The 23,831-nt window shown below is 42.6% G+C and overlaps 2 protein-coding genes across 3 annotated transcripts in view; one reads left to right on the top strand and one right to left on the bottom strand.

Annotated features, from left to right (window-relative positions):
* LOC126292227 (GILT-like protein 1) overlaps positions 1 to 3,026 on the top strand; it is a 67,037-nt gene extending 64,011 nt beyond the window's left edge. The window contains exon 7 of the mRNA XM_049986099.1: positions 2,949 to 3,026. The gene's annotated coding sequence lies outside the window, so the exon portion shown is untranslated. The remainder of the gene's footprint in view (positions 1 to 2,948) is intronic.
* Positions 1 to 23,831, bottom strand: part of LOC126292225 (transmembrane protein 151B-like) — a 770,743-nt gene that overhangs the window by 13,905 nt on the left and 733,007 nt on the right. Inside the window, exons 9-10 of one of the 2 annotated variants that reach the window (XM_049986097.1) lie at positions 10,920 to 11,097; positions 8,429 to 8,852 (exon numbers count right to left, since the gene is read on the bottom strand). In XM_049986097.1, the coding sequence (XP_049842054.1) occupies positions 8,617 to 8,852; positions 10,920 to 11,097 (414 nt within the window). In that variant the 3' untranslated portion in view covers positions 8,429 to 8,616. Of the gene's footprint in view, positions 1 to 8,428; positions 8,853 to 10,919; positions 11,098 to 23,831 lie in introns of those variants that run through there. The other variant, XM_049986098.1, reaches the window with a different exon arrangement.

Here is a 23,831-nt window from a genome sequence, read left to right as displayed (position 1 = left end):
CAACGAGAGTTACTATCAACACTTTCTTTTACTCACTCACTGATGGCAGGAATGATTCAGACAGAACAGACAGCATGAATTAGAGCATGAATGTCAAAATCGGAAATTCAACAAGATTTAATACATTTGAAAGATAATTTTAGGTATTTGTACTAGATTTGTTACAACATCACAGCCTTTAGTGCTCTGGTAGGAGAAAATGTAATTTCAACAATGTGAAAGATTTAAAATTAGCAAAGTATTAGCAATCACATTTAGTAACTTTTCAATTGATGAAAAATTATAATTGTTAGAATTACAATGTCCAGACATCGTCTAAATATCCCCGAAATCTTTTTTGTTGTAGATTGTTTCTTGTTTATTTTTCTCTGTGGATGAGTGAAATTCCCATACAACAAAACGTTATAGTACTTTCGAAGGTATATATAATATAAAATCTCACAATACCATAAAAATAATGCAATGCTGCTGCTTTTTCCAGTCTTACCATTTCTTATATCAATAACAACTGTCACAAATTAATCAGGAGTTCCTATTATGCAGCAAATAAAGTGTCACTACAATGAATTTTTTGGTTTTCTCCAGAAATTACACCGCTGAAGAAAATAACGTATATAAACTTAAGCTGCAAAACAGTTTTTCTATTTGTAATTTTTTTTAGAAAGTATGGATAACTGCAAAAATAAAGAGCATTTTCCATTATTAGCTATTTCTTTAATAACATTATTTGTGTAATATGGCAATAGCAAACTTTCAAACTAGGGTGTGATTTTCAAAATCTGATTATACTTGAAGGTAAATACATGGATGTTGTGCAAATTACAAATCAAGAAAATGTTTTGTTGATTCTCATCTGTTGCTGATTGCTTAGTAAGAACATCACATCTTTTGCACCTCTAGATATTACAGACAAATATTTTATTTATAACATAAACTGCTCACATTCAATGGTATTTGTTCTAATTTGTATTCTTAATTTTTCTTGGAGCCAAATGATTGTTTAATATTATCCATGATCTGGTGTTGCAAAAAGATATATTTAAATGCTTTCAGATACATATATCCAGCAAATGATATATTTGTTGGAACTCTGTGAATATAAAAATTGTCTCATAGCACAACTGACACAGCTTACATGCATCTTTATCATAAAAGAAGAAAATATAGACACTGCACAAGAAGAACAACAAATACACTCTTGCCAAGCACTGAAAGTGGCAATCATAAAAAGTAAGCTCTTTTTCAGTTGTTCATCTTTGATCAAAGAAATTCCTGTTTCTCTTACATGGCAAGATAAAATCTTCCAGTCTGAAGCACAAGCAGCGAAATCATTATCTTCTGAGATGTTTCCCCTCATCAGGACACGAAAATCTCTACAAGAGCTGCAGGTTGATACAGTTTGCTTTACTTGAGCATATTTACTATTTTCTGGAAGTATACTTTCCCAGAGTATTCAGAGCTTTAATTGTATGTTGAAAGTGCTGCTATGTCACTAGTATATACGAATGTGCAAGTAACTTTCTTTTGCTTTAAATTTACCATCGCACATCAAGTATGACAGTAGCAGTTAGACATACAGCTTTGCACGCTAAATTTTATTATTATTATTAACTTACCTAGTCTATCAGAGGCAGAATCCGTTTGCAAGCATCAAATCTATGATTCGACAAAATTTTCCAAAATCTTTGACGTGCTATGCAGAATATAAATGTCCAGGCACTAATGAATGAAATGACTACTGTTACACAATACCTGTGTAGCAGATCACATAAATTTTAGGATGATAATGTAATTCTCTCCATTGAGACAGAAATGAATGAATCTCAATTTCAAAATTTTGTTTATAGGTTTCTATATAGTTTTGATGCGTCTCAGCCATGAATAAGAGCATAAATGACCTCATAACATTGTATTAACGTGTGAAATAAGAAATTTGGAAATTTTGACTTGGCATATGACATGAAAGAGAGGCTGAAAAACAAGCAGGACCTTTGACATTGAAGTGGCTAATATAAGAAATAAAAACAGAGTTATACTACAGGACATACATATGCTTATACCTATAAAGTTTAGAAACTCTGTAGTGTGAATGGACCATTCCAATGACAAAGTATTTAATTTTCATTTAACAGAGCACAATTAGGGGTACACCTTAAGTGTATTGTCTATAGTTTACTAATAACTGCAATGTACACATCATTTACAAGTTTTAGCAGACATGATTATCTTGAAATCTTCAGTCTTCACAGGATTACCAATTACAGTAGAATGAAAATTAATTGTAATCAATCAATGTCATGCTTCAAATGTACCATATAACTTTGTGGAGACTAAAGATGTTAAGATCATCATATAGACTGAAACTGATCATCTTGTAATTGAAATGTGAAACAGTGATTGTAAATAACGTGTGGTGATGCAGCATATGTGTGGGTCTATATTTGGTGATTGTGTAATCTGATCATTAATAGAGCAAATAGTACAAAAATTTCAATCTCAATTTTATTCGTGCAATGTAATTAAAATACGGTAGTGAAATTTGTGAATATTATATTGGATGATTTGAGAACCAAACAAACCACAAAGAGTACTAAATACGTCAATGTTTGACGATCTGTAAATGCTTTTCACAGGGAAATCGAACAAAAAGTTCCACTAGGTGATCAAATACTATTATGTGTTAAATTAGAGTATTTAACCGAACTATCTCTATTTAATGTAAGATGTATTGGAGATTTTTATGCAGTAAGCTGATGACGAATAGGAATACAATTTTTTCTCAAATTGAAACAAATGTTTTTTGAGTAGTATATTGGTAAGTGAAACCATATGTAGGATGTCTACATACCAAACAGAATAAACTGTGTGGACTTAAAAGCCCCAAATAAAGTGGCAAGTAATGACTTTATAAATCACATATATCAACAAACGTAATTCTCTTTTTTCAGGTTGGAGACTAACGAACCCGACATGCTGTACAGGCTACTGCTACTCATTTAGTAATTGTTTTATCTCAGGAGTTTTAGTTTCTAGTAATTTCTTAAGTGACTGGAATTGGATAATGGTTTCACTTTGATTTTATTTGAGTTATATTTTCTGGTAGTATTTTAGAAGTGTATAGTTTTGCAGAAATCAATGTACATGGATTCAATGAGGACTGTCATGTAGCCATTCATAATTTGCTACATTTGTCATTGCTGCTTCTGTCACACTAACTGGAGTAATTCTTTTGCAGTATGTTCAGTTAAACCTGGTTTGTTTTACAGTGCTGTAATTATACTAACATACATTTCTCAAGTAGCCACAACTTGCTAAGTAAAGTCATATCACAAAGCAAATTTACTCACAGAACCATAGGTTTAATGCCACACAAATATCTACAGATTCAAGTCAGTTTCCTCATCCTAATTCTCTCTCTCTCTCTCTCTCTCTCTCTCTCTCTCTCTCTCTCTCTCTCTCTCTCTCTCTCTCTCTGTCTCTCCCTCCCTCCCTCCTTCCCCCTCTCCACACACACACACCTTATGAATGAGAGGAAAATGGAATGCAATAGTTACCTAAAAGTGCTGAGAGTGAGTGTTGTAATACATAGGACAGAGTGGCTTCTGTCATTCAAAGTTGGTGTCAATTTAGATAAGTAATTAAATTATGAGAATAATGTAACGTTTGTAAATGATATATGCAACATAAAAGATTCATTGTGGATTATTTAACGATAAAATATACTTAAAAAGGTCGTCATTGAGAACACTATCACAGTATTCATATCAAGAACAGATAATTAATGATAGTAAAATGGGAAAAGAATGTCCTGAAAACCTGATTACTAATTTTTTATGTAAGCCATTAATACAAATTATACTGAAGTTCTTTTGGTCTTGATATATCGTTTGTCATCCATCTGACAACTAAAATAAAGGACTACTTGAAGTATTAGGCAGAAAATATACTGAGAAAATTTGTCTTCGTAATGAGTAGTTAATGTCCATGCTAAAAGCAATGTATGCTACAGGTTCTTAAGAGAATTTGTGTTCTCTCATTTCTTGTAACTAATTTTGCGTTTGTGCTGTTGTGATCTGATATGTTTCAGTTATTTACTATAAGAATCTATTGTGATTTCATGCCTAAAATCATCTGAGATTTACTGTAAATAAAGAAGTTTTTATTGTAAAAGGATGTAAAAAGTGCCCAGTGCAGTTGGAATGTTCAGCTATTCTCTTGGACTATGCAGTGGAGGACAAGGATATGTTTTCCGGATGGTAAACTTATCAAAATTTAATGTTGGTATCCTATTTAGTGTTGGTATTATGATAATATACTACATGGGATTCATTAGATAACACATTCATATATACCCACATATAACAAGAAATGTTTACTACGCCTTTCTCTGTAATTTGAGTATAGCGGATTTTCCCCATGAAGATAATATTCATGTAACTTATGTACTTAAGGACTCGTGGCTTTTAAGTATAAATAAGCTATAAAATTAGCAATGTTGCTAACATTTTAGTTTATTCGAATGGGTAATTGCTTGGAGTTTTGCGATCCCCATCAGTTCCCAAAAAAAAGTAGTCACCAGAGGGCTCATAGTTGTAAGCTGACAGTTCATGATTACACGTCCTCTGTGTCACTGCATTTTTAGGTGCTGATGATGTCTGCATGGCCAAAACACGATCTGTTCAAGTAAACAAAAATGCGCCAAGGTTGCGAGTTATACAGTTTATTTAAACTGAGAATAATAAGACACATTCAGAATTTTTCTGTGTTAACGAGACACTATAGTTTAATACGTTTGTCGGACAAAAATACTCAAAATTCCTTCTGGTAATGGTATGTTACTACACGTCGGAAGATTGTTCGTGAGGCAAAAGGGCCTTCTACGTGCATTGGGAGTGAGTTTTTAATGCGATACGTAATTTTCTTTCAAATGTCGTGCATCAGATCTTTTTGAGCAAAATACATCTGAAGGAAATAATAAGTAACTTGCTGCACATGGTACCAATTTCAGCCACAAGAGGTAGAAATACTGAAATGTCCATGTGTGGATTTGTGACTGTCAGAAAAGGTCAATAATTTGAGTTGCATGGTGGTGCAAGTCATATATAAAATAGATGTGATTATGATTTAAAATAGATGTAGAAGTGTGCACAGGAAGGCTCAGGGGCAGAAAGTAGCAGTGCACCTGCCGAACAATACCTGAATAAGACGTTTCAGCTAGGTGAGCCGTTTTTCCACTAGCGACACAGCATCCTGTCAGTTTCAGTTATAGAAGATGATAATACCGGGATGTTTCGAACTACTCGGTTTCTCCGAACAGTTGTATAATTTTATCAGAGGTTTGAGCTTCCCATCTCTAGAGCTACTTATGCCCAAGTTCTCATACGATTTACACCGTAAAAATGTCAAAGCACTTCCTTACTCCACCAAATTTGACTGTGCAGTGTGCAATAAGTTGTTAATGTCTCTAAGCTTGTATAACCATTAAGTTTTAAAAACAAGGAGATTATACCTTAAAAACTGGATTAGATGAAGAAGCGAGGAAGGAAAAATAGTTTAGCATCCCATTGACAATGAAATAGTTAAAAACGGACCAAAAAACAAGGGTAGGTCTAGAGTGGCAAAGAAAACTAGAAGTATCTTTTCAAAAGAATCCATCCAAAAACTGCCAAGAAATTTTTGGGCAGGTTATAAAACCAAATGTGAATACTGTGACAAGGGCTTAAACCCACGGCGCCTTCTGTATGTGAGTCGTGTTATTTGTGTTGCTTGGTTGTGAGATAAAGAAAATGTCATTATGAAGCTACAAGTTCAACTGTGACACATTTAGAGAAGAGTAATGGTAATTTTAGTATTTTACTGTTTGATTTTAAAATATCTATTTTAACTCTATATAAATTAGTATGCACTAAAGTATTCTTTTAGGAAATGTGATGTCAAAAGTAGTGGAGTGGTTTCGCTATTTACCTACGAAAAAAAAACTAATGAGGAAAGAAGTAAAAAACTGTGAAAATGCTCTCTGGTAACAGAAAGATAAGTTCTTCTGAAACAGATTTATGTATTAACTTCGAATGCAAAGTCATGGTTACATTTTATGACGTGACGAAAGAAGATGGGTTTGAATGATACTGTTTCCAATTTAATGTAATAGTTCCCAGAACAATCTATGTGGCTGAACGCATTACTTAATGTATATAATACAGAAAGTCTTTAAGTGTTAAGGAACTTTTTTCTGGAACTGTCTATCTGAAAGGTAAGTAAAAGGTGGATGACTATCAGTGGAAACAACAACAAAATAGAAACTTTTTGAGATGTGGTGTTTTAGAAGAATACAGAAGATTATATGGGTAGACCGAATACCTAGTGAGTAGATTTGGGAACAAATTATGGCAATGCTTGTCTAAAGAAAGCGACAGTCTGATAGGACACATTATGAGACTTTAAAGAAATAGATTACGGAACTAAAACCTACTTCGTAGTGTCTTGACTTCTTGAGTATCTTTTTATGCTAGTGAGTAGATTTGGGAACAAATTATGGCAATGCTTGTCTAAAGAAAGCGACAGTCTGATAGGACACATTATGAAACTTTAAAGAAATAGATTACGGAACTAAATCCTACTTTGTAGTATCGTGACTTCTTGAGTATCTTTTATGTTTTACATCATGCTTAACTTCTATAATTCTCTGATACAAATAAAGGGAATGGTCAAAAAGTGTGAATGATTCTGCGAGACCACAATCTAGGTTTTCAGTTTTTTTCTAACTCAACCACTCTACGATACCATGAGTCCGACTTAAAGCTAGAAAAGTCAGTGTTTAAAAACTGTAGCTACAGTTTGACAGTATGCATCAACTTGCAGTGACATTATAACTGATATATTCCCAGCAGAAAATAGTTTAAGGTTGGTACAACTTATCCTCTATGTCATACTCTCTTTCGAAAATCCAAGCAAGTCGAAGCACTCAGGTTGCAACTCTCGATGGCCCATTAGGACATATGTGTATGTAGATACAAGATGGTACCGCAGAAGTGTCTCGACGGTAGCTAAAAGCTCCATTTAGGTAACGACAGCATAATGTGGAAATTGCAAGATATTATTTTGGTGGAATGATAAGCATTTACTTTTGTTTCACAGATATTGGCAGCCATTCCATTGTTATGTTCATAAATTCATAAACAAGTGCTCGTACATTGACTAGAGAGTTATGAGGGTTCAAGAGGCGAAACAACAGGCGGAACGGATATTTTTATACGTGAATCTACAAGATGTTAGGTGTCACAGTGCAAAACATTAGTTGTATTTTTACTTTCTATCTCTTTGGGTCCCCATGGTTCTATGATCACTGAGGCCGATTTGTTTATATCTCTCAGAAAATGTTAATTTTTGTGTAATCAAGAGTGGACACTTGAAGTCGTCCATGGTCCTCTGGTAGTATATGTCGACTCCTGTAAGAGTTACCGACTGAAATAGTGGGCGAAGGAATTGGGAGAGATACTCCTATGTGATTGGTAAAAAGAATGGGTACTCTTCAAGCACTGATTGGGCACTAGCACCCATGAGTTGTAGAGAATATTATTGAACACCGTAACATGGAAAACATCTGTCTCGTATTGTAAGATTAGTCGTTTTAAGGAATTATTATGACATTGCAGGTTACGACTTCTTTCTCTGTCGTTCACACTGACAGCAATGCTATAGTCTGCTTCCAAATGATAAAATTTCTTCAGCCATTTACCTTCAGGTATGTCGAATGAAACTAGTTCGCATGTCAAACGTGGTTGGAAGGTTTACACTGTAGATTCACTGTCTTCCCCGTTTGGCACAGTGATCCGTCTATCACACAGCTGAGAGGACAAATGATTCTACACCAGTTTCATAAGCAGGCTACTTTCACGCACGTCCGAAACATAGCAACTTGGGTGTCAAATTTGGTTGGCAGGTATAAACTGGAGATGAGGCATCTTCCCTTTCAAATGAGCCTTCTGTGAATCATATACGTGAGTGAACAGGCATGGTTCATTTCGAGGTACCATTTCATCAATACTCTATCGCTACATATGTACAAAAACAAAGCCATTTGCATGTGACTCACATGAGAGTGAGAACAAAAGCAATTCATATTGGCTCCCAGCGCAGTTGGATTCACAACACAGTGAGATCCAGTTAGGAGCTCTTGGAGCTGTGGAACGATTCACTTGGAAGCGCTCAAGTTGCTCTCGCCACGCTGGTGCCAGCTTACGATGTGTAGGAAGTGGTGGGTTTCTGAGGTACTGGTTCACAAGTGGAGAATTCAGTCAAATATGGATCATTAGGTGGCTATCTTCAGGTATATCCAAACAAAATAATTTGGGTGTCTCTTAGGGGTGGCACATAGACTCTCCTTTGCGATATGATCGTCTGTGAACACGTTACTCAGAGACCAAATACGACTCGTGTCGGCCTAGAGCACAGTTGTATCAACAACGCAGCAGTCTGGAGCTCCAGAAACCCGGGCACCGTTTTCCTCAGATACCCTCAGGCAGCTGTTGTCCGGGAGGTGTCGGCCCTGACGAGCAGCAAGTGACGCGTCTGCCAGATGCAGGCTGACGGGTGCAGTCTGGTCCTCGACTGGCGCCGTCACAGGCTGGTCTCCATGGTGAGCAGCGCCCGGGACGCGGGCTGCGCCACCCTCACGCTGTCGGCCCTGGCCACCACGCTGGAGCTGCACGGCGCCGAAGACCGGAAGCGGGACCCCGGCCGGCAGATATCGCCGCGCTCGGTCAGCGACCTCCGCAGCCTCGTCAGCACCGGCAGCCGGAGGGCCTCTTCGTACGCCGGGGGCGGCTCTTCGGTGGGCGTCGTCAGGCTGCGCCCTGCCGCCGGCAAACCAGAAGGCGCTCGTCAGTACTCGGGCCAGTTTCATGGCTGGCGGTTGCCACCGTCTCGAGAACCTCTCTGGGCCTGTGATCTTCAATGCTACTGTGGTTATGAGGTTGGGATCCTCTACAGGCCTGGAGATGGGATTTAACTATTCCAAAGTAGATTTCATTTTCGTTAGTAAATTTTCAGACGATACAGCTGCACGTTCAGGCGCCCAGTAATTACTATAGGAACTGTCGGTGTAGCTGTTTAGCTTTCTATATTGGTACCGCCACGTAGCGCTCTGTATGAAAATCACTGGCTGTGCTGTGTGCAGTTGGTGGCTGGTTGGCATTGTTGTTGGCTATTGTAGTGTTGGGCTGTTGGCTGTTCACAGCGCGTAGCGTTGCGCAGTTGGAGGTGAGCCGTCAGCAGTAGTGGATGTGGGGAGAGAGATGGCGGAGTTTTGAGAGCGGATGATCTGGACGTGTGTCCATCAGAGACAGTAAATTTGTAAGACCAGATGTCATGAACATATATATATATATATATATATATATATATATATATATATATATATATATATATATATATATATATATAATGACCTTTGAGCACTATTAAGGTAAATACATTGTTTGTTCTTTATCAAAATCTTTCATTTGCTATTTGCTATCTGTGCCTATCAGTAGTTAGTGACTTCAGTAGTTTGAATCTTTTATTTAGATGGCACTATTGGCGCTCGCTGTATTGCAGTAGATTAACAAAGATTTTTGTGTGGTAAGTGATTTGTGAAAGGTATAGGTTATTGTTAGTCAGGGCCATTCTTTTGTAGTGATTTTTGAGACTCAGATTGCGTTGCGCTAAAAATATTGTGTGTCAGTTTAGTGTTGACCAGGATAAGTAAAGAGAGTAATGTCTGAGTACTTTCAGTTTCGCTCAGCTGTTTGAAAAGCAAATAATGTAAGAGGTTTATCAGCACAGTCATTCATAAATTTTTCTAATGGGACGTTTCATAGCACTATCCAATCCATTAAATGTTGGTCTAGCAAGACTACATGGGATGGTAACAAGTGTAGCTTAGTTAGCGTTAATAGGCTTAACTGGTAATTAAATGCGAGACATTGATTCTGAATCATTTTCATGTTTTGCAAGAACTGTACCTCTGGGTTTAGTGTATGCTCAAGTATGAGCTTTTTGTACAGATTGCCAAATATTGCCTCATTTTTGAGCTAAATGTTTTTTATACATATGAGGCACCATATTTTGTGCAACGCCTACACATCACTACCAGCGAACCGTGTGGTAATTGTTTGTAGAAAAAAATCTGCTGTTTTTATCCTCCCTAACGGTTCCCTTTCCGTTCAGTTTTTGTCGAAAATATTTGGGAACACCATCTCTCCTTTGCGAGTCCACTCTGATGATTATGAAACCAAGCTATCTCCAAACTAGTGCCTGAGGCTGTTGTTCATCAACATTTATAAAACCCTTTGAACAATCTCCAAAATGTGTGGCTGGTCTGTACGAGGTCTTGATGGAGCAGGTGAACTGTTCCTTTTCTAAATGCCGGTTTACTTCAGAATTGAGACAATATATTTGGATTGCCAGCCCGCTAGCCACTTGTGACAGGGTCATTAGGTGATCACAGGTGAAATGGACCATGTGCGAGCTAGGCCCATGTAGGCATAAGCAAGGAAGCAACTTGGTGCCAGAACAGGAAAGAGTGGATGATCCTCTGAAGCTGCCAGGAGCTTCGTTGTATGTGTCCCTAAGCTTCCTTACATCCTGTACACATGTGATATGTAGCAGGTGGATGCGATATCAGTTGTGGGGAAGAAGGAAGCATTGCTGAAGTGGTCCTCAAACACATATGCCACAATTTTAAACGAAATCTATGAATTTATTCTTTAACTGGCTAGGGACATGTATGCCTAAACCAGGTCAGATTGTATTATCAGCTTAGTAAAGCAGTGACCGAAATTGAGCATGATTGAAATATCTGGGAGCCAGTCTAGAGTAAAGCGTGGATAAAGTGCTAATGTGTACCACAAGCTCAGAGCAGAAATGTGGCAGGCACTCACCCTGGAAGGGGTCCTCTGGACAGCGCTCGACCAGTGGGCTTGGGTAGTAGAGGACCAGCTGTGGGTTCTGGTGCTGGGGCGCCGCCGTAGAGGACAGCGACCGAGGAAGGCCCAGTCCGGCCGTCCAGCCACCGGGAGCTGCAGAGGCCACCGAGTGACGTGCCTGGCTGGGTGACACCTGTAGAAAGCACTGGTGTAAAGTTCTGTCCCAGGGCTCCAGGGCAAGGTTCTGGTGCTGGGGCGCCGCCGTAGAGGACAGCGACCGAGGAAGGCCCAGTCCGGCCGTCCAGCCACCGGGAGCTGCAGAGGCCACCGAGTGACGTGCCTGGCTGGGTGACACCTGTAGAAAGCACTGGTGTAAAGTTCTGACCCAGGGCTCCAGGGCAAGGTTCTGGTGCTGGGGCGCCGCCGTAGAGGACAGCGACCGAGGAAGGCCCAGTCCAGCCGACCAGCCACCGGGAGCTGCAGAGGCCACCGAGTGACGTGCCTGGCTGGGTGACACCTGTAGAAAGCACTGGTGTAAAGTTCTGACCCAGGGCTCCAGGGCAAGGTTCTGCTGCTGGGGCGCCGCCGTAGAGGACAGCGACCGAGGAAGGCCCAGTCCGGCCGTCCAGCCACCGGGAGCTGCAGAGGCCACCGAGTGACGTGCCTGGCTGGGTGACACCTGTAGAAAGCACTGGTGTGAAGTTCTGACCCAGGGCTCCAGGGCAAGGTTCTGGTGCTGGGGCGCCGCCGTAGAGGACAGCGACCGAGGAAGGCCCAGTCCGGCCGTCCAGCCACCGGGAGCTGCAGAGGCCACCGAGTGACGTGCCTGGCTGGGTGACACCTGTAGAAAGCACTGGTGTGAAGTTCTGACCCAGGGCACCAGGGCAAGGTTGTGGTGCTGGGGCGCCGCCGTAGAGGACAGCGACCGAGGAAGGCCCAGTCCAGCCGTCCAGCCACCGGGAGCTGCAGAGGCCACCGAGTGACGTGCCTGGCTGGGTGACACCTGTAGAAAGCACTGGTGTAAAGTTCTGACCCAGGGCTCCAGGGCAAGGTTCTGGTGCTGGGGCGCCGCCGTAGAGGACAGCGACCGAGGAAGGCCCAGTCCGGCCGTCCAGCCACCGGGAGCTGCAGAGGCCACCGAGTGACGTGCCTGGCTGGGTGACACCTGTAGAAAGCACTGGTGTAAAGTTCTGACCCAGGGCTCCAGGGCAAGGTTCTGGTGCTGGGGCGCCGCCGTAGAGGACAGCGACCGAGGAAGGCCCAGTCCGGCCGTCCAGCCACCGGGAGCTGCAGAGGCCACCGAGTGACGTGCCTGGCTGGGTGACACCTGTAGAAAGCACTGGTGTAAAGTTCTGACCCAGGGCTCCAGGGCAAGGTTCTGCTGCTGGGGCGCCGCCGTAGAGGACAGCGACCGAGGAAGGCCCAGTCCGGCCGTCCAGCCACCGGGAGCTGCAGAGGCCACCGAGTGACGTGCCTGGCTGGGTGACACCTGTAGAAAGCACTGGTGTAAAGTTCTGACCCAGGGCTCCAGGGCAAGGTTCTGGTGCTGGGGCGCCGCCGTAGAGGACAGCGACCGAGGAAGGCCCAGTCCGGCCGTCCAGCCACCAGGAGCTGCAGAGGCCACCGAGTGACGAGCCTGGCTGGGTGACACCTGTAGAAAGCACTGGTGTAAAGTTCTGACCCAGGGCTCCAGGGCAAGGTTCTGGTGCTGGGGCGCCGCCGTAGAGGACAGCGACCGAGGAAGGCCCAGTCCGGCCGTCCAGCCACCGGGAGCTGCAGAGGCCACCGAGTGACGTGCCTGGCTGGGTGACACCTGTAGAAAGCACTGGTGTAAAGTTCTGACCCAGGGCTCCAGGGCAAGGTTGTGGTGCTGGGGCGCCGCCGTAGAGGACAGCGACCGAGGAAGGCCCAGTCCAGCCGTCCAGCCACCGGGAGCTGCAGAGGCCACCGAGTGACGTGCCTGGCTGGGTGACACCTGTAGAAAGCACTGGTGTAAAGTTCTGACCCAGGGCTCCAGGGCAAGGTTGTGGTGCTGGGGCTCTGGTGTATGACTCTGGTGTAAGGTTCTGGTGTAGGGGTCTGGTGTAATAGTCCGATGTAAGGCTGCGGCGTAAGGCTCTGGTGGAAGGGTTTTTTGTCACGTTGTTGTGTAAGAATGTGATGTAACTGTATGGTGTAATAGTCTGGTGTAAATTTCTGGTGAATGACTCTGGTATAAGGTTCTGATTTAGGTTTTTGGTGTCGGGTTGTGGTGTAATGTTGTAACATAAAATTGTGGTGTAAGATTCTGGCTTAAAGCTCTGGCGTAAGGTGCGTCCAAAATGGTGAGGTGTAATGATTGGTCAGAAGACCCTGATGAAAGGTTATGACGTAATTTAAAGTCGTGTTGAAGGTATACAACTGATATACAGTTCTGGAATAAGGCTCTGGTGTGAAACTGCAAACAGCCACGAATCAAAACTGGGATGCAGGCGCAGACGTCATTAGATATGAGTATTCAGTGTGGTACGAAGCCACAGACACTGCCCTCCCCACACCTTCACCTCGCTAACTGTTTTCAACAATGACCGAGAGGTAATTAGACGTGGAATCTCTCTAAATCTTTATTCAACATTTTTACTCCGATGATTGTTAGGTTACGTTCAAGCGTTTATGTACAACTGAATATATGCAAATTTTCGTTTGACTGACGGATTTCGTCTTAATTTATGCCGGAATATTCAGCAGTGACCTGTGTGTTGCCCACAAGGAGTCAATGAACAGATTATCGCTGGTTCTCCACTTAATCTTCATTCTTATTGTGTCTGCAGCTGCAATCGCTATTACGAAATTTAGAAGGAACTAGTTGACAGTCACTGTGTCGCCGGTCTCACTGACCACCCAAATGAGGTGCAGTGGATGCCGTTTCGTAAATTTAATATTCCCAGCTATGTGGCTCAAGTCAATAATTTGCGGCATTGCGCAATTGCACACTAACAATCCTTCAAGCAATCACATACGGAACGTGTCATGCGATTAGACAAGCCACAACCACAGTCCTCATTCAATGAAGGAATACAGGTGCCTCACCACATGTCACTGGGCATTGTTGTGCTGAACAACGACTTGTGTAGAAGCCCGAAAGAGGAGCCGTGCACCTGTCTCTACAGCAAGGACCTATGTCGTTTTTATACGCAAGAACACATTCCGGAATATCATATGGGTGGGCTGTCATACTTTACTTTTAAAAGGTGAATTTGTCGTTGGACAAAGGACACAGACAATTAAATTCCAAAGCCATTATATCATCATATAATGACTCTTGTTTACAGTCTTGTGGAGACAAGTAATATCTACATATATTACATAGAATGGTTAAGGTGGAATACACATTATTCATAAGACATTTAAAATCTCAATCTTAGTGTCATTTTCAGGAAATCATTGGTCTATTATTTGTACTCAGGAGAGCACGACGAAACTGCTTCTCGTAAGTAGTCATTTACATCTGCAGTTACATCTGAACTCTGCAAACCAACTGTGGAGTGCACGGCAAAAGTACTTCCCGTTGTATCAGTTACTAGGGATTTCATATGGATCACGCGGGGACAGGGGGAGGAGTGAGACAGAAACGCCTCCTCTGAGCGTTCTGTAGTAGGTCGAATCTCGTACTCGCGATCGGTGCATGGGCGATGCGTAGGGGTATCTGGTATATTCCTAGATTAATCACAGAACGTTGCTTCAAGGCACTATTAATCAGTCTTTTAGGTATAGTTTCCTTCTACCTGCAAGAGTCTACCAATTAAGTTCTTCCACTATCTTAGTGGGTCGAAAAAACCTGTAACCAATCGTTCTGCCCTTCTGTGTACATGCTCAATATCCTCTGTTACTCGTATTTAGTATGGCTGTCACACACTTGAGCAATATTTTAGAGGAGGTCATACGCGTATTTTCTAGCAATCGTATTTGTAGGCTGATTACATTTCTCTGTTGTCCTACCAGTCAGCCGAAATCTGCCACCCTCTTTACCTACGAATGTGTCTGTGTCATAGTTCCATTTGATATCCCTGCAAGTCTTTGACCATTTCAAACTGTGACTCATTCATATGACACTACGTTTGTTTTGTGTTCTCAAGTGCACACTTTTATATTTCAGAACATTTAAATCATGTTACCAATCTTTGAACCACTTTCATCTGCCCAAAAATTGTGTATCTCTTAGCAGAGAGTGTTTCATTACAGAGAACTGCATTTCCAGAGAAAAGTCAGAGGTCGTCCGCAAGTTCATTAATATGCGACATGAACAGCAAAGGTCCCACCACATTTCCTGCACCACACCTGAAGTTACATCTAAATCTATCTATAACTTTCCATCCGACATAACTTGCTGTGTCCTCCTCACGGAGAAATCCTCAGTCCAGTCACATATCTCGCTCTAGACCCTATATAGTAGTACTTTAGACACTAAGCGTATGTGCGTTACTGAGTCAAGTGCCTTTCGAGACTAAAGAAACACAGCACCCAACTGACTCCCTTGATTCATGGCTTTCAGGACATGTGACAAAAGCACGAATTGTGTTTCACATGCTCAATGTTTCCGGAATGTGGGCTGGATCACTGCTGGTGATCTTCTTATAGGGAGGTGTGATATGTGATTTCTTCCAACTACTGGAATGTCAGATCTCTTAATCTGGCAGGTAGGTTAGAAAATTTAAAAAGGGAAGTGGATAGCTTAAAGTTAGATACAGTGGGAACTAGTGAAGTTCTGGACAGGTGAATACAGGGTTATAAATATAAAATCAAATCGGGGTAATGCAGAAGTAGGTTTAATAATGAATAGGAAAATAGGAATGCGGGTAAGCTACTACAAATAGCATAATGAAAGCATTGTTGTGGCCAAGATAGACACGAAGCCCATGCCTACTACAGTAGTACAAGTTTATATGGCTACTAGCTCTGCAGATAATGAAGAAATTGATGAAATGTATGATGAGATAAAAGAAATTATTCAGATAGTGAAGGTATACGAAAATTTAATTGTCATCGGTGACTGGAACTCGATAGTAGGAAAAGAAAGAGAAGGAAACGTAATAGGTGAATATGGAATGGGAGTAAGGAAAGAAAAAGGAAGCCACCTGGCAGAATTTTGCACAGAGCATAACTTAATCATAGCTTACACTTGCTTCAAGGATCATAAAAGAAGGTTGTATACATGGAAGAATCCTGGAGATACTAAAAGGTATCAGATAGATTATATAATGGTAAGACAGAGATTCAGGAACCACGTTTTAAGTTGTAAGTCATTTTCAGGGGCAGATGTGGAATCTGACCACAATGCATTGGTTATGAACTGTAGATTAAAACTGAAGAAATTGGATTCCGTAGAAATGTTGGAACACGTGAGGCAATACTGACCCTACGAGTTATCTTACAAAATATATTAAGGAGAGGCAAACCTACGTTTCTAGCATTTGTAGACATAAAGGAAGCTTTTGATAGTGTTCAGTGGAATACTCTCTTTCAAATTCTGAAGATGGCAGGGGTAAAATACTGGGAGCGAAAGTCTATTTACAATTTGTACAGAAACCTCATGGCAGTTATGAGAGTCGAGGGACATGAAAGGGAAGCAGTGGTTGGGAAGGGAGTGAGACAGGGTTCTAGCCTATCCAAAATGTTATTCAATCTGTATACTGAGCAAGCAGTAAAGGAAACAATCGAAAAATACGGAGTAGGTATTAAAATCCATGGAAAAGAATTAAAAACTTCGATGTTCGCTAATGACATTGTAATTCTGCCAGAGACAGCAAAGGACTTGGAAGAGCAGTTGAACGGAGTGGAAAGTGTCTTGAAAGGAGGATATAAGATGAACACCAACAAAAGCAAAACGAGGATAATGGAATCTAGTCGAATAAATCGGGTAATGCTGTCGGAATTAGTTTAGGAAATGAAACGCTTCAATTAGTAAAGGAATTTTGCTATTTGGGGAGCAAAATAACTGATGATGGTCGAAGTAGAGAGGATATAAAATGTAGACTGGGAATGGCAAGGAAAGCGTTTCTGAAGAAGAGAGATTTGTTAACGTCGAATTTAGATTTAAATGTCAGGAAGTCGTTTCTGAAAGTATTTGTATGGAGTGTAGCTATGTATGGAAGCGAAACGTGGACGCAAATAGTTTAGACAAGAAGAGAATAGAAGCTTTCGAAATCTGGTGCTTTAGAAGAATGCTGAAGAGTAGATGTGTAGATCACATAACTAATGAAGAGGTATTGAATAGAATTGGAAAGAAGAGAAATTTGTGGCAAAACTTTACTAGAGGAAGGGATCGGTTGGTAGGACATGTTGTGAGGCATCGAGGGATCACAAATTTAGCATTGGGGGGCAGCATGGAAGGTAAATATCGTAGAGGGAGACCAAGAGATGAATACACAAGCAGATTCAGAAGGATGTAGGTTGCAGCAAGTACTGGGAGATGAAGAAGCTTGCACAGGATATACAGTCCTGGAAATGGAAAAAAGAACACATTGACACCGGTGTGTCAGACCCACCATACTTGCTCCGGACACTGCGAGAGGGCTGTACAAGCAATGATCACACGCACGGCACAGCGGACACACCAGGAACCGCGGTGTTGGCCGTCGAATGGCGCTAGCTGCGCAGCATTTGTGCACCGCCGCCGTCAGTGTTAGCCAGTTTGCCGTGACATACGGAGCTCCATCGCAGTCTTTAACACTGGTAGCATGCCGCGACAGCGTGGACGTGAACCGTATGTGCAGTTGACGGACTTTGAGCGAGGGCGTATAGTGGGCATGCGGGAGGCCGGGTGGACGTACCGCCGAATTGCTCAACACGTGGGGCGTGAGATCTCCACAGTACATCGATGTTGTCGCCAGTGGTCGGCGGAAGGTGCACGTGCCCGTCGACCTGGGACCGGACCGCAGCGACGCACGGATGCACGCCAAGACCGTAGGATCCTACGCAGTGCCGTAGGGGACCGCACCGCCACTTCCCAGCAAATTAGGGACACTTTTGCTCCTGGGGTATCGGCGAGGACCATTCGCAACCGTCTCCATGAAGCTGGGCTACGGTCCCGCACACCGTTAGGCCGTCTTCCGCTCACGCCCCAACATCGTGCAGCCCGCCTCCAGTGGTGTCGCGACAGGCGTGAATGGAGGGACGAATGGAGACGTGTCGTCTTCAGCGATGAGAGTCGCTTCTGCCTTGGTGCCAATGATGGTCGTATGCGTGTTTGGCGCCGTGCAGGTGAGCGCCACAGTCAGGACTGCATACGACCGAGGCACACAGGGCCAACACCCGGCATCATGGTGTGGGGAGCGATCTCCTACACTGGCCGTACACCTCGGGTGATCGTCGAGAGGATACTGAATAGTGCACGGTACATCCAAACCGTCATCGAACCCATCGTTCTACCATTCCTAGACTGGCAATGGAACTTGCTGTTCCAACAGGACAATGCACGTCCGCATGTATCCCGTGCCACCCAACGTGCTCTAGAAGGCGTAAGTCAACTACCCTGGCCAGCAAGATCTCCGGATCTGTCCCCCATTGAGCATGTTTGGGACTAGATGAAGCGTCGTCTCACGCGGTCTGCACGTCCAGCACGAACGCTGGTCCAACTGAGGCGCCAGGTGAAATGGCATGGCAAGCCGTTCCACAGAACTACATCCAGCATCTCTACGATCGTCTCCATGGGAGAATAGCAGCCTACATTGCTGCGAAAGGTGGATATACACTGTACTAGTGCCGACATTGTGCATGCTCTGTTGCCTGTGTCTATGTGCCTGTGGTTCTGTTAGTGTGATCATGTGATGTATCTGACCCCAGGAATGTGTCAATAAAGTTTCCCCTTCCTGGAACAATGAATTCACGGTGTTCTTATTTCAATTTCCAGGAGTGTAGTAGCATGGAGAGCTGCAACAAACCAGTCTCAGGACTGAAGACCACAAAAACAACAATGCATGACCGCATGTTGCGTTTCTGCATACGGAAAATGTTCCACTGCTGCCCTGGCCAGCACATTCTCCAGATCTCTCACCAATTGAAAATGTCTGGTGAATGGTACCTGAGCAACTGGCTCGTCGCAATACGCCAGTCACTACTCTTGATGAACTGTGGTATCGTGTTGAAGCTGCATGGGCAGCTGTACCTGTACACGCCATCCAAGCTCTGTTTGACTCAATGCCAAGGCGTATCAAGGCCGTTATTACGACCAGAGGTGGTTGTTCTCGGTACTGATTTCTCAGTATCTATGCTCCCACATTACGTGAAAATCTAACCACATGTGAATTCTAGTATAATATATCTGTCCAATGAATACCCGTTTATCATCTGCATTTGTTCTTGGTGTAGCAATTTTAACGGTCAGTAGTGTAAATTATCTGGCGGACAGGGTGGGCAGCAGTGTGCTGTTGTTTGCTGTTGACGCTGTGGTATCCAAGTTGGCCGACTGTTGGAGGATAAAAGATGACAGAGAAAATTTCTGGGTTGGTGTGACGAATGGCAGGTAACCCTCAATACAGGAAAATGTAAGTTGATGCGGACGAGTAGGAAAAGACAAATCCGCAGTGTTCGGTTACAGCGTTAGTAATGCCGTGCTTGACACAATCATGTTTCTTAAAAATCTGGTGTTAACGAAGCAAAGCGATAAGAAATGGAACGGGCATGCGGGGATTGTGATAGGGAAAGCGAATGGTCGACTTCGGTTGAGGAGAATTTTGGGAAAGTGTGGTTTATCTGTAAAGGAACCGCACGTGGGACGCTGGCGCGTCCTATTCTTGAGTAATGTTAGCGTGTTTGGGATCCGACCACGTCAGTGTGAAGGAACACACTGAATCGATCCGGATGCAGGCTGCTAGATCTGTTAACAGTGGGTTCGAACGACACGTAAGTGTTACGGCGGTGCCATGGGAACTCAGATTGGAATCCCCGTAGGGAAGGCGACGTTCTTCTCGAGAAACACTACAGAGAAAATTTAGAAAACCGGCATTCCAGCCTGACTGCAGAACGATTATTCTGCCACCATTTTACATTTCGCGTATGGATTACGAAGGTAAGATAATTAGGTGTCATACGAGGCATTTAGACAGTTCTCCCTCTCTCTATTTGGGAATAGAGCGGGAAAGAATGTAATTAGTGGTAGTACAAGGTCCCCTCCGCTAAGCACCGTATGGTTGCTTCTGTAGTACGTATGTAGATGTAGATATGGATATGAATACAGAGGGGGAAAAATACTAGGAATCAAGCAGTGAGTGGAATGTTAGAAACAGATTATTGAGGATGTTGGGCGTTAAGTGGAATAGATTACACACGAAAAAAAAATGGAGGGCCGCATCGAACAAGTTGAGAGACTAGTGACTTAAAAAAAGAAGTAGAATTCTTCGTAAACTCCTTGCGTAACATCGTTACTGCTCTTCCTTCGATGGAAGTCAAGCCTGTGTGCACTGAGCAAAATCCAATTACTGTTGCAGAAGCGGCTCCCGCCGGCACTTCAAAGGGAAAAAAAGAGATGTATTCCAGGCTTTCTAAGGGCAGCTTCATGTTTATGCATACTTCATTAACATCGAAGCAGAGTGCAATGCATAAATTTTATTACTCTACCGACAGTCGTGAGCTTTGAAATTACAAGCACTGCAAAAGATGTTTAGCTTCCACGGTGAAGGTCCCAAAGCGAGAACAATGTCAGCGCCGATGGACATTTGTTCAGCTTTTCGACATTCTGAATTTGACAGTCTCGCATCTTTTAATTACATGCAATGTTAAATAACAGCAAAGCTGAACAGAATATACAATGCGTCAGAGAAGTCAGCTTACGCCAAGAACGTAGATAACACGTTTTTAACCTTTGATTAAAGTTAATAATTGGTTACGTCGCGATTGTGAGCTTTCTTCGGGAAACAAAAATTTATTACATTTTCAGACTGAGTCGTTTCGGCCTTAGAGGCAATTTTAGTGTGACACGAAATGTTATGTTCGAACATTTCGTATTACCTCGTAGAGAATGGTCTATTGACACACAGTCAACAGCTATTTAGGAAACATCGTTCTTGTAAAACAGAAGAAATGGTGAGTGCTATCGACAAGGGACTTCCAGTTAATTCCGTATTTCAGGATTTCCAGAACGCTTTCACCTCGGAAGCGGCTTGTAATCAATTTGCAAGCTTATGGAATATGGTCTCAGTTATGCGACTGGATTCGTGATTTCTTGCGAGAAAGGTCACTTTTCGTAGTAATTGATGAAAAGTCATCGCATCGAATAGAAGTAATTTCTGGCGTTCCGTAGGGTAGTGTTAGAGGCCCTCAGTTGTTTATTACTTTTGCAGGATGGTCCATTGATAGTGACCGAGCCAAATATCTCACGAAATAAGCATCAAACGGAAAAAACTAGAAAGAACGAAACTCCTCTCTTGGTTGAAGGGAGAAACTAGATGGCGCTATGGTTGGCCTGCTAGATGGCGCTGCCATAGGTCAAACGGATATCAACTGCGTTTTTTTAAAAATAGAACCCTCATTTTTTATTACATATTCGTGTAGTACGTAAAGAAATATGAATGTTTTAGTTAGACCACTTTTTTCGCTTTGTGTTAGAAGGCGCTGTAATAGTCACAAACGTATAAGTACTTGGTACCACGTAACATTCCGCCAGTGTGGACGGTATTTTCTTCGTGATATATTACCCGTGGTAAAATGAAACGTTTACCAATTGCGGATAAGGACGATATCGTGTTGATGTTTGGCGATTGTGATCAAAATGCCCAACGGGCGTGTGCTATGTATGCTGCTCGGTATTCTGCACATCATCCAAGTGTCCGGACCGTTCGCCGAATAGTACGTTATTTAAGGAAACAGGAAGTGTTCAGCCACATGTGAAACGTCAGCCACGACCTTCAACAAATGATGATGCCCAAGTAAGTGTTTTAGCTGCTGTCGCGGCTAATCCGCACATCAGTAGCAGACAAATTGTGCGAGAATCGGGAATCTAAAAAACATCGGCATGGAGAATGCTACATCAACATCAATTGCACCCGTACCATATTTATATGCATCAGGAATTGCATGGCGACGACTTTGAACGTCGTGTACATTTCTGCCACTGGGCAGATGAGAAATTACGGGACGATGAAAGATTTTTTTTCACGCGTTCTACTTAGCGACGAAGCGTCATTCACCAACAGCGGTAACGTAAACTGGCATAGTATGCACTAGCAGTGAACTGTTTTGTAGTCTACGAATAAATACATGTCAAAACAAAAACGTATCATAACTGTATCATTACAGATGGCACTGATCATGCCTTAAAGTGAAAAAAGCCGAAACGCGTCTGTGAAAATAAAACACAGTCCAGCAAGAGAAACGTTTTTATTTAGAAAACAAGTGCTTAAGTGTGATTTGCGGAGTATCCATGTAGATGCAGATGTAGATGTGACGGATTTCATACGAGGGAACCAAAACGTAAGTTACACATAATTACGGCAGACCAAATAACGCTTTTGGCTGCTGATCTGCAGTTCGAAGTGACACCGGTATAAGGCGTCACAAAGTGTCCGTAAGAAAATGAGCGGAACGCTCTACCAATCGTACAGTTCCTCCACGTCAGAAATCCGCTACTCAGTCACGGAGCCATTCGAGAACTGCTATGTGGATGTATTCATCACAGGAAGATCTCTTCCCCCTCCTCCTCCCCTCCGCCCCCAATTGTTCTTTCAGCTTGCCAAAAAGGCAGAGATCGCGTAGTGCAAGATCTGGACTTCCAGATCAACACCATCCCCGTCTGTGTGGCCATGGTCGTATCGGTGGCACCAGTGCAATACAACTGGACGCGACAAAGCATTCAGTCCGTAAAGCATCAGAATCTAGCGCTGAATCTTCGTGCAATTTGGACGTTTCACCGACAAGAGTCTTAAGGTTTCAACTCTGCAGTACGTTTCCAGATAGCGCGCTAGTTCACTGTGGCGCACCGGGAACATGTACTCTCTTGTGACGGAGCGCCACAATTACTGACCAATGATCTTAGGGCGGAACCTCACGTGCAACTAATTTTCTGAAGTCTCTACGTAATAAAGTTCTGCAAACATTTTTTTAAATCATCAGGAGACGGGAAATGTAAATCTGAAAGTTAATTTTGCTCAAAGATGATGCAAGTTCATATTTATTAACAGTCAGAGTTCACAGACAAAGAGAACTTCTGTAAGACAGTTGAAGGTTTTTTGTTTGGGGTCCGGCATGCCTGACTTACACAGTGTACGGCGGAGATTTTGTGTCCAAGGGAAGTTCAGTAGATTTGAACCGGAGAACGGTCATAGCTGTTGCGTAATGAATGTTTTTGCTTAGAATATCGAGGAAATACGGAAGTGAAGCCAAGTGATTAGTGTTAGCAGGAATTTACATTGGAGTAACGCTGCAAGCCAGACGAATTGAGCAGACATTGTTTGACATAAACGGTAAGTAATTTTACTTGGCTGTCATATTTCAAGAGCAGACGCTATTTCATTTGAGATCATAATTTTCATGCTGTTAAAAACGCGTCGTGTAATAAGATGAGGCGCAGGCGAATATTCTGAAATCGTGTCCTTTCACTGAGTCACGTTACGTCACATATTTTGGAGCTGATATTGAAGATAATCTGTTATGTATATCTGTAACCGGCTAGGACGCTCGGAATTATTTTAAACGATTTAAATAAATAGACGAGATTGGCAGGCGCCATCTTGTGTTTCGTGCTGCTAACATCGCAAATCAACTGCAAAGATATCACATCCCACGAGCTGCATGTCAATGAAAACATCTGCCTTCTATCACGCCTTGCTGCCAAATGTTATCGGCAATAGATGAGGCTAACTGACTGATCACGTTCCGTTTACCGATAGAAGCTGTTTCGATAGCATATTTAATGCGTCGCAAAAAACAGTAAAAGTTTTTCCCTGTTTAAAAGTT

Source organism: Schistocerca gregaria, chromosome 9 (assembly GCF_023897955.1).
Source record: "Schistocerca gregaria isolate iqSchGreg1 chromosome 9, iqSchGreg1.2, whole genome shotgun sequence".
Lineage (NCBI taxonomy): Eukaryota > Metazoa > Arthropoda > Insecta > Orthoptera > Acrididae > Schistocerca > Schistocerca gregaria.
Note: the sequence above shows the minus strand (reverse complement) of the source record. Positions and strands in the feature narration are given on the sequence as shown.